The sequence below is a fragment of the Colias eurytheme genome, chromosome 11 (assembly GCF_061535395.1).
Source record: "Colias eurytheme isolate Ceu_HAF_F1 chromosome 11, ilColEury1 Martin Lab GWU primary, whole genome shotgun sequence".
Classification (NCBI taxonomy): Eukaryota; Metazoa; Arthropoda; class Insecta; order Lepidoptera; family Pieridae; genus Colias; species Colias eurytheme.
The window spans coordinates 12,378,049-12,390,425 of NC_142990.1; the positions used below are offsets into that span (position 1 = coordinate 12,378,049).

The 12,377-nt window shown below is 31.4% G+C and overlaps 2 protein-coding genes across 2 annotated transcripts in view; one reads left to right on the forward strand and one right to left on the reverse strand.

Annotated features, from left to right (window-relative positions):
* The window catches only part of LOC149904927 (uncharacterized), a 140,752-nt gene extending 136,034 nt beyond the window's left edge, over nt 1-4,718 (reverse strand). Inside the window, exon 1 of the mRNA XM_090107432.1 lies at nt 4,289-4,718. Within this exon, the coding sequence (XP_089963558.1) occupies nt 4,289-4,451 (163 nt within the window). The 5' untranslated portion in view covers nt 4,452-4,718. The remainder of the gene's footprint in view (nt 1-4,288) is intronic.
* A 2,279-nt stretch (nt 4,719-6,997) lies between these two features.
* LOC149904931 (odorant receptor 4-like) lies at nt 6,998-11,954 on the forward strand. Its single transcript, XM_090106875.1, has 5 exons — nt 6,998-7,782; nt 10,268-10,364; nt 10,845-10,949; nt 11,352-11,507; nt 11,805-11,954. Exons 1-5 carry the CDS (start codon nt 6,998-7,000, stop codon nt 11,844-11,846), a joined length of 1,185 nt encoding a protein of 394 aa, XP_089963001.1. The 3' UTR covers nt 11,847-11,954.
* The last annotated feature ends 423 nt before the right edge of the window (nt 11,955-12,377 follow it).

A 12,377-nucleotide genomic window follows, 5' to 3' on the forward strand; every position in this document is an offset into this window, starting at 1 on the left:
AGAATTAAATTAGAACAGCTGATTCAAAATAGCCTAAAAAATCTTAATAATAATAATTACGCTTCACAGCAAGAAGAAATGTACCATATGTACCCGCACAAAGTCGATATTGTGTTGCCTACCGTTCGACTCAATGGCTAGGGTTGTAACTACCTTTAATAATTATTACCAAACTAATAAACCGAGTGATGCGAAATAACCATAATTCTTTTAGAGTTTGATAAAATGATCAGGCAGGTATTTTCTTTAATCCTCTGAATTCTCGGTTACTAAATTGTATCGTTGAAATTATTCTTAATCGCGTAAATTTAATAAATAATCATATGGAAAACACTTTTCATTTGTTTTTTTACTTTCACGCCCAACTACTATACAATAATTACGTTGTTTCGGTATTTTGACGAGAAAACGCAGGAAACATCCGTTGTATCATTTTAGATAGATTGTATATTTTGTATCTGTAGAATTGAAATCAAAGCTATGTATATGTTGTCTCCATTCTTTTCTTATCGGATTGTTGATCCCAATGCGAATGCGTCACTTAAATTTTATAAAAGACAATTAAGAACATCAAAAATAAAGTGATACGTAAATATTTCACAGTGCAATATATTATGTAATTAATAATAATTATATATTTATGAAAAAATAATTACATCAGATTTAATAATAGCAATTGTTTTGAATGTACATAATATGAATAAATGATTACATCATAATAGTAATAATCACAATTGTTTTATTTCCCATTTGTTGCAACCCTAGCATATTTTCATGTAGCAGCAGAAGTACCTACACTGGCGGCGCGGCGGCATCGTGCGACATCAAAGGCATTGCCTTACTAGGTAAGTTTATAATGACTCATTTCCTTATTATATAATTTACGTTTTACTTTTACAGAATCCGATTCAATGGATTATGAAGACGAGTCACACAACGCCATACGATAGTGATGATGAATGAACATTTCAATAAATGCATGCGTGTTTTTTTATGTTGTTTTGTAATTGTTAATTGTTTCTTAAATAAAGAAATAAACTAAATATTTAAATGATGATTTGTTATTTGCAACACAACTTTATATTTGAGATTCTTTACAAATGTATATTTAGTTTTGTATCATCAAATTTATAAATTTTATTCCATAGTTTTCAAAATTAAATGTAAATGACCATAAAAACATTAATAAAGTAAATCATTGATGTAAGGTCAGGGAACGTAATACATATATACATCTGACCATGTAGAAGCTAAGTCTTGTTGACTGCTGAAGTCTGTAAAGTTTTGTTGTCTGCTGAAGTCTGTACGCAATGAAAATGTCTGCCGTTTCGAAAATAAGTTTTTAAGACCCTAATAAATAAAATATATGAATGGCAGATCTGGTCAAATACTTTCAAAATTGTATTTTTTACAGCACTTTCATAAGTGTCTGCCAGAATGTTATCCGCGTGATAATGGTCTGCCATTGTTATTTTCCGATAGTAATAATAATCTATTTTCAAATATCAAAATGGCAGACGTGGTCAAATGGTTTCAAAGTTCGCCAAAAATTTCCACCTGTCTTACCTAAGCGCGCGCCCCGTCCACCACTCTGGGCTTAGTGACTCCTCATCTCATGTATAGTAGGTATAGGGGAATCAACACACAAAAATCCAGGTCTGGTCAAATACATACAGGTAGCTTTGCGCTAGCTCTCTAGCTATTACTTCTTATGGAGAGAAAACGTAAACATGTACCACGGGCGAAGCCGGGGCGGACCGCTAGTAAATAATAAAATAATAAATAGTGTATTAGATTTGTTATTGTATCTTGTATACCTACGAATAATTATTCTTACGTCTTGTTGGGAAATGTTCAAATACCTACCTATTGAAATAATTTACTGTTACAAATCATTAGTGTTATTAGTTTTGAGTGAATAGGCATGGATCAGAAATTCAGAATATAATATGCTACTAACTACTCAAATACATACATGTTTACACAACAAACACCACTGACCTCTATAACTATAAGTTATAGAGGTCAGTGACCGTCAGTGACAAACACTATGGATACCTACGCTCGCGAATGCAAATTCGGTGATTTACTAATTATTGATACCTAGTCATTGAATTCGTTTTGAAATAGCCTGTACTTTGTAATTTTTAGTGTTATAGACATTTATAAAATGTGGTGCTCATTTTTTTGTAATAAATCATCCCGAACGCTATTGTATTTTCGTTGTTTTATTTCAAGTAAACACCTATACAATTTTGTCACGAGCCGCCTCTGGCCTCTGGGTGAAATAAACAAGTCAAATGATTTTTGTTCTAATTGTATTTTGGTAGTAGTTTGTTTAGAATTTACATTACCATTGTTTAATTTTTATTTTGTATTTGCAGTAAAATAAAAAGATGAAAAACTTCATTAGGTATATTGTACGACACCTCACTCTGAATCGCGCTAGCGAAATTTTTTCGTTACAGAGCACATATACAACTTTCGGACAATCTTCATTGAGGCCGGCCGGCAAATCGAGTATGTCGAGAAACTTCACTTATTCGATGGAGGTATTCTACCTTCCTTCCTCCACAGTTGTGGGACCCCGACGTGCATTGAACACGCAGCTTTCTGATACTAGTAGCTAAAATCAAAACCACAGATATGTCTGTGATCAAAACCATAATAATATTTTTACCTATTATTTTACTAAAAGTCGAGTGCATCGAAATCGTAAATATGTTTTTCACCTTCCTGGTTTTTTTTCCATAGTAAATAGTGTTTTTGATTTGTTGTTGTATGAATAATTATTCTTACTTGTTGGTTATGAAATGTATATTGAAATAATTTACTTTTACAAATCACTAGTGATATTAGTTTTGAGTGAAAATGCTTGGATCAGCATAATATCATATTTGCTACTTCAAATACATGTTTTGATAAAAAAAAAACAATAGTGTAATGTAGGTAATAAAATAAAACTGCGTTTTATTGTAATCAATTTTGACATTATTTATTTCCCAAAATTACAACAAAATAGTTTACGCCAACAAATATAACTTTTATTTTTATAACAATCCTACTTGTTTTACATTCACGCCATCTAGACTTAAATCTTTATCATTTTTGTATACGTCTGTGTGTGTAAACGACCCTGTATGCAATGACAGATGTTATAATGCATTTTTTTACCGAATTGGGTGGATTTTAAGGCAATGATATGACATATTTCAATAAAATATAATATTCAGTAACCGCCATGACTATTCCTACGACCTTAATCTTTTCCAATTACGCAAAAACTCAAATAAACTAGAAATGTAGAATTCAGCACCATCTAGCGGGACATTGGCTGGGAACAGATCGTAGGAATCACCTTAAATAATGTTTTTACTTTTTATAATTCTCGTTGGACAATGAACACGATTTCGTGCTGGCCGATCAGTCAGTCAGATAATTTCATTGATGCAGATTATGTATTCAATCAATTGATAGACAGGTAAAACTAACTATTTAATAACGTGTATCCAATGTTTTGACCTTTGGACCGTGGGTAGATGTCATTATTAATATTATCTGCTACTTCAATGCAATAATATGTTAAAATCAGCTTTTCAACTTTACATAGATGAATAGATTGAAACTAGGAAGTACGGAGTTAATAATTATACCTATAAGAGTCTCAAAATATAGGTTTGCTAAATTGAAGAAGGCCTGGGGCGCTAAAATATCAGTCAAGCACTTAGAATTTAGATGATGCTATTGTTAGGAAGGTATAGATTATAGATAGGTACGTCACTTCGTGATTATATCAGTAGGTAAGCATAAAGGTTAAGTAGCGACCTCTTATTGGAAATCTAAATAGCATAGTAGACGTAACTCGTGGTGAGGTTTTTTGGGGATAATTTTACAGTAAGTTATGTGATTTCAAATAATTAATATTCAGAATATTCTTAGTAAACCACCATAGAAGCATTAAGTACCTATAACAAAGCATACAGTTACGAACCTATTGGTTTATACTTTATAGTTTATACAAATGCAAGTATTTATCAATTAGATTCATACTAGAAATGCAATGTAAACCATAATTGAGAAACACGAGATTGCCTGATAAGTGCACTTCATTTCCGTGCATAAGTTTTCATAATGGTGAGTCTACACAATTATTTTACCATCAATACCCATCTAGCCATTAGACCGACGATGACATTCTCATTACTCAGAAAGTCAATTAACTTAACGATAATCAATTAAGTACTTTTTATTTAGACAAGTGACAAGACCGCGTTCTAACACCACTCACCTGGTAAATTGCTTTTGACATCTTTCCTCTCGCCTTGCTCCTCCGCCTTTCCCTCGGAAACACTCACTTCCCCAAATCCCGTGCTTTCCTCACTCGTCACTTCACGGACGGATAACAAAAACGCACACAAACACAACAATATGATTCTTATGAACTCACGCATTTTAGCGAAATCGGCGGCTATTTGTAAACGTCAGTAAGTGCCATTTTTCGATCGCAGATCGATTTCACGTATGATCCAAACACAGTCACATTTTCAACAACAATCACTCACACATGGATGAACATAGTTAGAGATAGAGATTTAAACTTCGAACACACACGTGCACTTTTAAAAACAGAACAGCGTAATTCGATCGAATTTGAATTTGAATTTTGAATGACAATCAACACGGGCGTTCGTCGTCGCTTGAGCGAAGGTACTAGTGAACGTTGATTGGTCGTGGAGTGGAGCCCCCACTCATGCGGGTGCGCAAGGCTTCGTACGGCCGCGGCGCGTTCAATGGATCGCTGAGGCTGTGGCTGAGGTTTCTAATAGCCGATAAGATATCTAAACCTGCGGTCAGTGTAATTGAACGTTGATATTTTACCGTTCGTATTGTGATGATAGTGATAGGTTTTTTCACTCAAAAACTACCTACCTAGGTATATTTAAAATAATTTAATAGGCATGGTCCCATGGATGTGTTATGTGTCCACTGTCCAACTTATCCGGACGGTAGACAGAAGAAGTTTGTCTGGGATTTAGGCATATTAACTACCTATGTACCTACCTACCTATAATATTAATTATTATGTAACTTTCTTCCTGATATTGTCCTATAAAGTGCAATCTTACTATTATACACCTTGTATTGTAGATATATAATATTATATTTGATTTATAATAGGGACCTACCTACGAAAAATCTTTTTAAAATTTCGTCTGTCTGCACATTGACCATAATAAAACTAGAATAATAAACGTATTTTGTAAATAGGTATGCATAGGTATTTACTTATACATATTATATAACTAATTTGAATGTGTTCATAAATCACCTCTCAGCAAAGGAAATTAAATGTCAAAACTTTTTAGGTCAAAAACGTAATTAGTAAACAAAAATTAATTAAGTACGTAACAATATTAACTAGAGAACATAACCAATACCTATATTGTAAACTAGCTTTCCGCCTGCGGCTTCGCCCGCGTTTTCAAAGAAAAACCCGCATAGTTCCCGTTCCCGTGGGATTTCCGGGATAAAACCTAGCCTATGTTACTCGTGGATAATGTAGCTTTCGAATGGTGAAAGAATTTTTAAAATCGGTCCAGTAGTTTATGAGCCTATTCATTACAATCAAACAAACAATCAAACAAACAATCAAACAAACAAACAAACAAACAAAGTTTTCCTCTTTATAATATTAGTGTAGATTATAATATCATGTCAAGATCAGAAGATAATAATAATATCATTATAATAATATATATATGTATAGCAATTTAGAATGATTGGTAATATGCATTTCTATTTTATCAACCCTTACAATAAACGTTAAATAGGGGTATTAAATAATATGGACGTGATGTCTTCATTATTTTTTCAAACATCGGCCGATATTTAGTGTCGGTCCCGCCCCCATTTCGCGGTTTCAACACAGACATTCAAATTATAGGTTAGAATACAACATCATTTTACTGTGTTTTTAAATAGTGCAGTGCTCGATGTATCGATAAAAACATCGTATTTTTTATTATTATTGGAATTGTTTTAATTTATTTATTTTAACATAACTACAATATAATTGCATATGAATAAACTGTTTGAACTGGTTTCCTCTATTTATTAGGCTAAACTTACACCTTTCGATGATTTTAATTGTGATATTTAAAAATGTTATTTAGAATGATATTTCTGAGATGTTGTATCGTGTACAGTTTTATTCATAAAAAATAATAGAATACTAATACAGACATAGTCCATCTTTGAATAAGAAGATCTATTTATTTAACCAAAACAGAAACACTTTTGAAGTTATAATAAATTACGCTGGATATTGATATGCTTGAGCCTTACAACATGTAAATTTTTTCTGTTCTTCATTCTACAGATCCTTTCAACTGCTTCCATTTAAAATGTTGATCCTAAAGTTGGCATATATGGTGGAGCGAAGGATATGACTGTTAAGATGTTTGAAATTTATTTTATGCAAAATCTACTGAACAGATTATGCTGATATTCGCTTTAAAGATACAATATTATAAATTCTGAAAAAAAGTTATAAGCCATTTTTTCAATTTTGTAATGTGAGCGTGAGCGAAACCTCGGGTTGCAGTTAGTAGTTAGGTACTATATTTAAGTAGAAAATAATTATGAATTACGAAATATTGTAAATAGCTTATTTATCTATCTAATAAAAAATAAACTTAGAAAAGACTGTAATTTTTATTTTTTGAAAAGTCTTAAAAATTTACTATCATTAGCTTAATAAATGTATTTTACAGTTTAAGTATCAATCTATTCTCTACTAGCCCTTATAATATTCTACGTGACGTTCTAATAAAAAATGTATAGAACAGATACTAAAAAGTGTTTTTCTATTAAACCCTGTATTTGTTTGATTTATTTCAAGCCGAGGGTTACTACTTTAGGGCGACAAAGTAGCTTATAAATACGAGGCGAATTCTTTTCTTTTACCATTCATATCGCTTTCTTTCAAACTAACATCATGTTAAAAAAATTCATCAACAGTTTAGAAGACCCAGAAAAACCTTTATTCGGTCCAAATTTCTGGATCCTCAAAAAAATGGGCTTAATTCTACCTAACAACTACAAAGGCAAAATTGTTTACATTTTCATGCACGAATTAGTCACACTATTCGTGATAACTCAGTACATTGAATTGTATATCGTGAGATCAGATTTTGAGCTCGTATTGACGAACCTGAAGATTTCAATGCTCAGCATTGTCTGCGTTGTCAAGTCTAACACGTTCATTCTTTGGCAAGATAGATGGAAACAAGTCATCAAATATCTCACTGAAGCTGACAAATGGGAGAGGCAAACGAGAGACGATGTTAAAGGCCGAATAATTGACAAATACACGAGTTATTGCCGCAAATTGTTGAATTTCTACTGGGTATTACTTGTGATAACAGCAACTACTGTATGTGGCACGCCGCTGTTCAGGTATCTCTCATCGTCTAGTTACCGTGAAGCATTGCATAATGGAACTGAACTATTTCCACATATATTTAGTTCTTGGACACCATTTGATAAGTATCACTCGCCTGGTTCCTGGATCACTATGGCCATGCATACATACTTTTGTTTAGAAGGCGCAGGCATAATGGCCTCTTATGATACTTGCGTTTTGGTGATCATGGTGTTCTTTGGTGGAAAATTGGATCTCTTGAAAGAAAGATGCAAGGATATATTCAAGGACGTTCACACAGAAGAAGAAGTCATTGCCAAAATTAAGGAACTGCATGAAATACATGTTTCGCTTATGAAGTAAGTATGATAATTGTTTAAAACAACGTGTGTTGGGTACTAGCTACTAGATAATTAGAAATCTACTGTTGGAATTCATCTTCGTTGTTTAGGGCACTTTAGATTTCAAACTGACAAAATCTCAGCTTTACTATCCATTTGTTTCCATAGACTAGTTTGTTAACTATTAAAAACAGTTTTAGTCACTATAAAAAATAAATAAATATAACTTATACCAATATGAGTTAAGATTCCTAAGCATCTCAAAATATATTCTGTGTGTTGGAAAATTGAGCAACTTTGAGCCACGTCCAATATTTAGCCGAGCATGTAATCTATAAACCCAATAAGAATATTTTTTTCAAATCTACACTATAAATTAAATATTATGTGTGATTTGTAACAATAATGCAGACAATTCTACACAAAATATATTGTAATGAACCCTCAAGAGGAAACTATTTACACTTTTCACTTATATCCTCTCGTAAATGGTCACAATTAAGAATATTTGAATAAAATTTTAATTTAGATAAGCACAGATTTATTATTTTCAAATAAGCACTCTTTCTCGGCGTCTCCCATGACTTTGCTTAACTCCTAAGGTGCTAGTTAAAGAATAGCTCCTATTCTATTCAAAAAACCATTCTGATGTGTACATTTATTTTAAAGTAAACAGAACAATTTGTTACAAATATGTTTAATGTTTCACATTAAAAAAAAATCCATTAGAGTGTGCTTTCTTTGGAGGCGATATTTACTTCGATTTCCAAAACACTATAACATAATGCTTGAAATAAATTTTGTTGATAGTAAAACATAGTAAAATATAGCTTCTCATCAGTTAATTGACGTTGCCGGAAAATTATACACAATTGTAAACAAACAAATGAGGATCTTCTAATTTTCTTACTACTCGATCGAAAAATTAGAACATGGATGGCGTTTTAACAATATTCCGTTAAATTTGTGGTTCTAATCAGTTAATTGACCTTTTCGCGATTGGACTTGTTTTATTAATTCGACATTCCGTATATAATTTCGCAACGCTCTCAACATAAAAACGATCGTCATCTAAATGCAACTCTCAACACATTCAGGTCAATACGGATTCTTATTTATTTTATACACATTAAAATATCTAATATACACTATTTCCTTTCACTATTTTACAACATTTTAAAGCTAAAACTTGTCTCGTGTTTTTATTTTGAAATTGCTAAATGTTAAGCATTTAATCCAACTCCATTAAAAATAGCCCCTTTAATTACACACTAATCAATATTAATAAATTACGTCAAAAATAATTTCAGAGAAGATTTATTAACATTCTATATAATATAACCAATTACACATAAGTTATTGTAGGTACCTATATAAAACTCATACAAGTAGATTAAAAATCGGAATTAAAAAATTCTTATTGTAAAAATAAAGAAGCTGTTTAATGTTTATGAGTTAATTAATGGTTGTTACTTACATTATTTATCTTGAAATCTTATATATAAAATTCTCGTGTCACAATGTTAGTCTGCATACTCCTCCGAAACGGGTGGACCGATTCTCATGAAATTTTCTGTGCATATCGGGTAAGTCTGAGAATCGGCCAACATCTATTTTTTATATGTACCACAGGCGAAGCCGGGGCGGGCCGCTAGTATGTCTATAAATTATTTTATGTTTATTAAAAGTTTAATTTTCAGATTTTCATCCTAAAGCAGATAAATCTAAGAACATTACTAATTAATTAATTTATAATAAATATAAAACCTACTTGTCGATAAAAATTTACCGTATTTTATACCGTACCGTAAATTCGTGAAAGTATCGATAAAATAAAGTCCGCATGCACTAGTTCGAAAAGTTTTTAACGCACATCATTAACTTTCACTGTAAACAATAATTTATTTAATATATGTTTTAAGGATAAAAGTATTATTAAATTGTGATAGCATGTATCTCTAAACCAAATTCGAAAAACATAAGTTTAATTATTTATGGAAACATAGAGAAACCAAGTGGGTCGTTTATTAAGATTTTTTTTGTAAGTAGGTACTTTAAAACACCATACTTTTGGGAAAGTTTTCTATGTTTATAATACTGGAACTTATAATTCCTATTAGATTTTGAGCATTGGTTTAATTTCAAAATTAAATCCCTATCAAGAAGAAATCTTAAATATGTAGTTACGTAACAACTCCACAGCTGTAGACATTAGAATACGATTTTTATATTTGACCTTTTTTTTATAGTGGGGAAATCTTCCAAAGATACCCACGGCCCCCGGGGAAGGAGCCGTGGGTTATGTCGGATTCTTACCGACTAAAACCCCACTGTGTTCCGTCGAGCCGCTTTAATGATGGGGCCGCGGGTATTTGTTAGAATTCTTTTTATATTTGACCTGCAAACAAACCAAAACGCATAACGAAAAAAATCAAAAATCTTTGCCCAAATAATGGTCCAAATCAATCAAAATTTTCAATTCATAGATTTTCTTTTGTTTCAGATATTCGCGAACATTCGATTCACTTCTTTCACCGGTTATGTTTTTCTACGTTGTCATTTGTTCTTTGATGCTGTGTGTAAGCGCATTTGAATTGACTGTAAGTATTTAAGGTACCTACCATACACTATTATATGTAGGTACAATAATTCGTAAATTTCTACTGCGTTTTAATCTCCTGTAACTCTAATTATTTCTCTGTTATATAAATTTCGTTAAAAATAACGATTATTGCTATAAGAAGTTATTAAGTTTTACTATGGCTGATAAGAAAAACCAATGCAAATTTTTTCAAAATTAAAAGTAGTGTACCTACATTATAGACAGCGATATTTTTACAATTAATTCATAAATAATAAAAAATATTTAAAATAAGTTTTACGGTAACTACCTAGTTAACAAATTTATTAATTACCTTTCAGTCAAAATTATTATCGAAAAGATAAGATTATTATTGAAATATTAGTTATGTTCATTAGATTTAATCCCGAGCATTTTCAACTTAGTTAATTTTTACCTTTTTCTATATTATGTCTGTATTATATTATGTGTACATGTGTTATTTTCTTTATTTTAACAGTCGGCTCCAGATACCACTCAACTGCTGCTCACAGCGGAATACCTTGTATTTGGTGTGGCTCAGTTATTCATGTACTGTTGGCATAGCAACGACGTCTTAATCAAAGTTTGCAAATTTTTTATTCTATTTATTACTCTACCACATTTCTCAAAGTTAATGTTTGATTTTGTCGTGATTGCCTTTATAATTGCAGTAGGCGTATATAATTAAAAAAATACATATAAATACAAAATACATAATAGATTACATTGATTAATTAATTTTGCATCATCATCGCGTATTCTCATAAATCAATTTAGGTACTCATAAATGAAAATTATCTTTAAAGAAATTTGCACGCCTATGAATATTTTAATACAATTGTACCCTTATCAATTTTTATTTTTACTTATCCAGTTTGATCACAGATAGTTTTATCTGTAATTTTTGACAAACCTCATTATTTTATGTAATATAGAAATATTTACTGTAAACAGCAGCAATAGATCTAGTATTATTTCGTTACAGAGTGGCGACGTATCGAGTGGCCCTTACGAAAGTAAATGGTGGAAAGCCAGCGTCACTGAAAGGAAATATATTCTGACACTGGCTGGTCAGCTAAAAATAGTTCACATATTTAGGGCTGGGCCGTTTACGAACCTAACCGTTGCTACTTTTATTACGGTAGTTATTTTTTTTGCTTAATAATAATATTGTACTTAAGTACCAAAGTAATGTGTGATAAAATATCCGGATATAAAGCACATTTATTCATTTCTGTATTTTTAAATTGCAATTTGATGTATATTATGTACAAAATCTTGTTTTGTTTTTATAGGTAGCTAATTATAAATAATCACGTTCTGATATAAACTTTAAATTACATAGAAGATTGGGTTATTATCTAGTTTTGCTTAGCGGAAAATAGATGGCGCTGTGTATTGTGTGAATATTAATTTTATGTTTTTTTTTTAATTTCAGATTCTCAAGGGAGCATACAGCTATTATACATTACTAAAATAAATTTTAGTCGACATATAAATGTTAATTTATCGTCTATATGAAATAAGTATAGTTCACATTAAAGAAACAAGGAAAATAAAACAAAATTATTTGAAAAAATACAGGTTTAAATTATTTCCATTCAATATTATCCCAAATCCCAAGTCTTTAGTTTCTACGTACATATTGTACAATATAATTTATACTTAAGTATACTGTATATGTATACACTTTTCACTTTACGATATTTTTCGTCACCTTTTAAATTTATAATGTACCTATCTAAACTAACGATTTACATTTAATCGTTTTAAAATAAGTCTAGTCCTAATAAATAAATGTTTCGGTTTGTCTTTGAGCCTAGTCTTATGAGCGAGCGCGCACGAGCAACTTTGTCTCCGCAACTATTTTGTCTCTCCCATCAATTTGTATGGGGAGTTGCGTCGCTACGTGCGCGCACTTTCATACTAGCCCATAGGTGGGAGAGACAAAATAGTTGCGGAGACAAAGTTGCTCGTGCGCGCACTGTCTCACTCGAAGCATGTCATGCTA

Excerpts from the sequence above, each read along its gene's own strand:
- LOC149904931 (XM_090106875.1), top strand. The coding sequence starts at position 6,998 with ATGTTAAAAAAATTCATCAACAGTTTAGAAGACCCAGAAAAACCTTTA. Across the intron at positions 7,783-10,267 it reads ATACATGTTTCGCTTATGAA|ATATTCGCGAACATTCGATT; the intron begins GTAAGTATGATA and ends CTTTTGTTTCAG. Across the intron at positions 10,365-10,844 it reads TAAGCGCATTTGAATTGACT|TCGGCTCCAGATACCACTCA; the intron begins GTAAGTATTTAA and ends TTATTTTAACAG.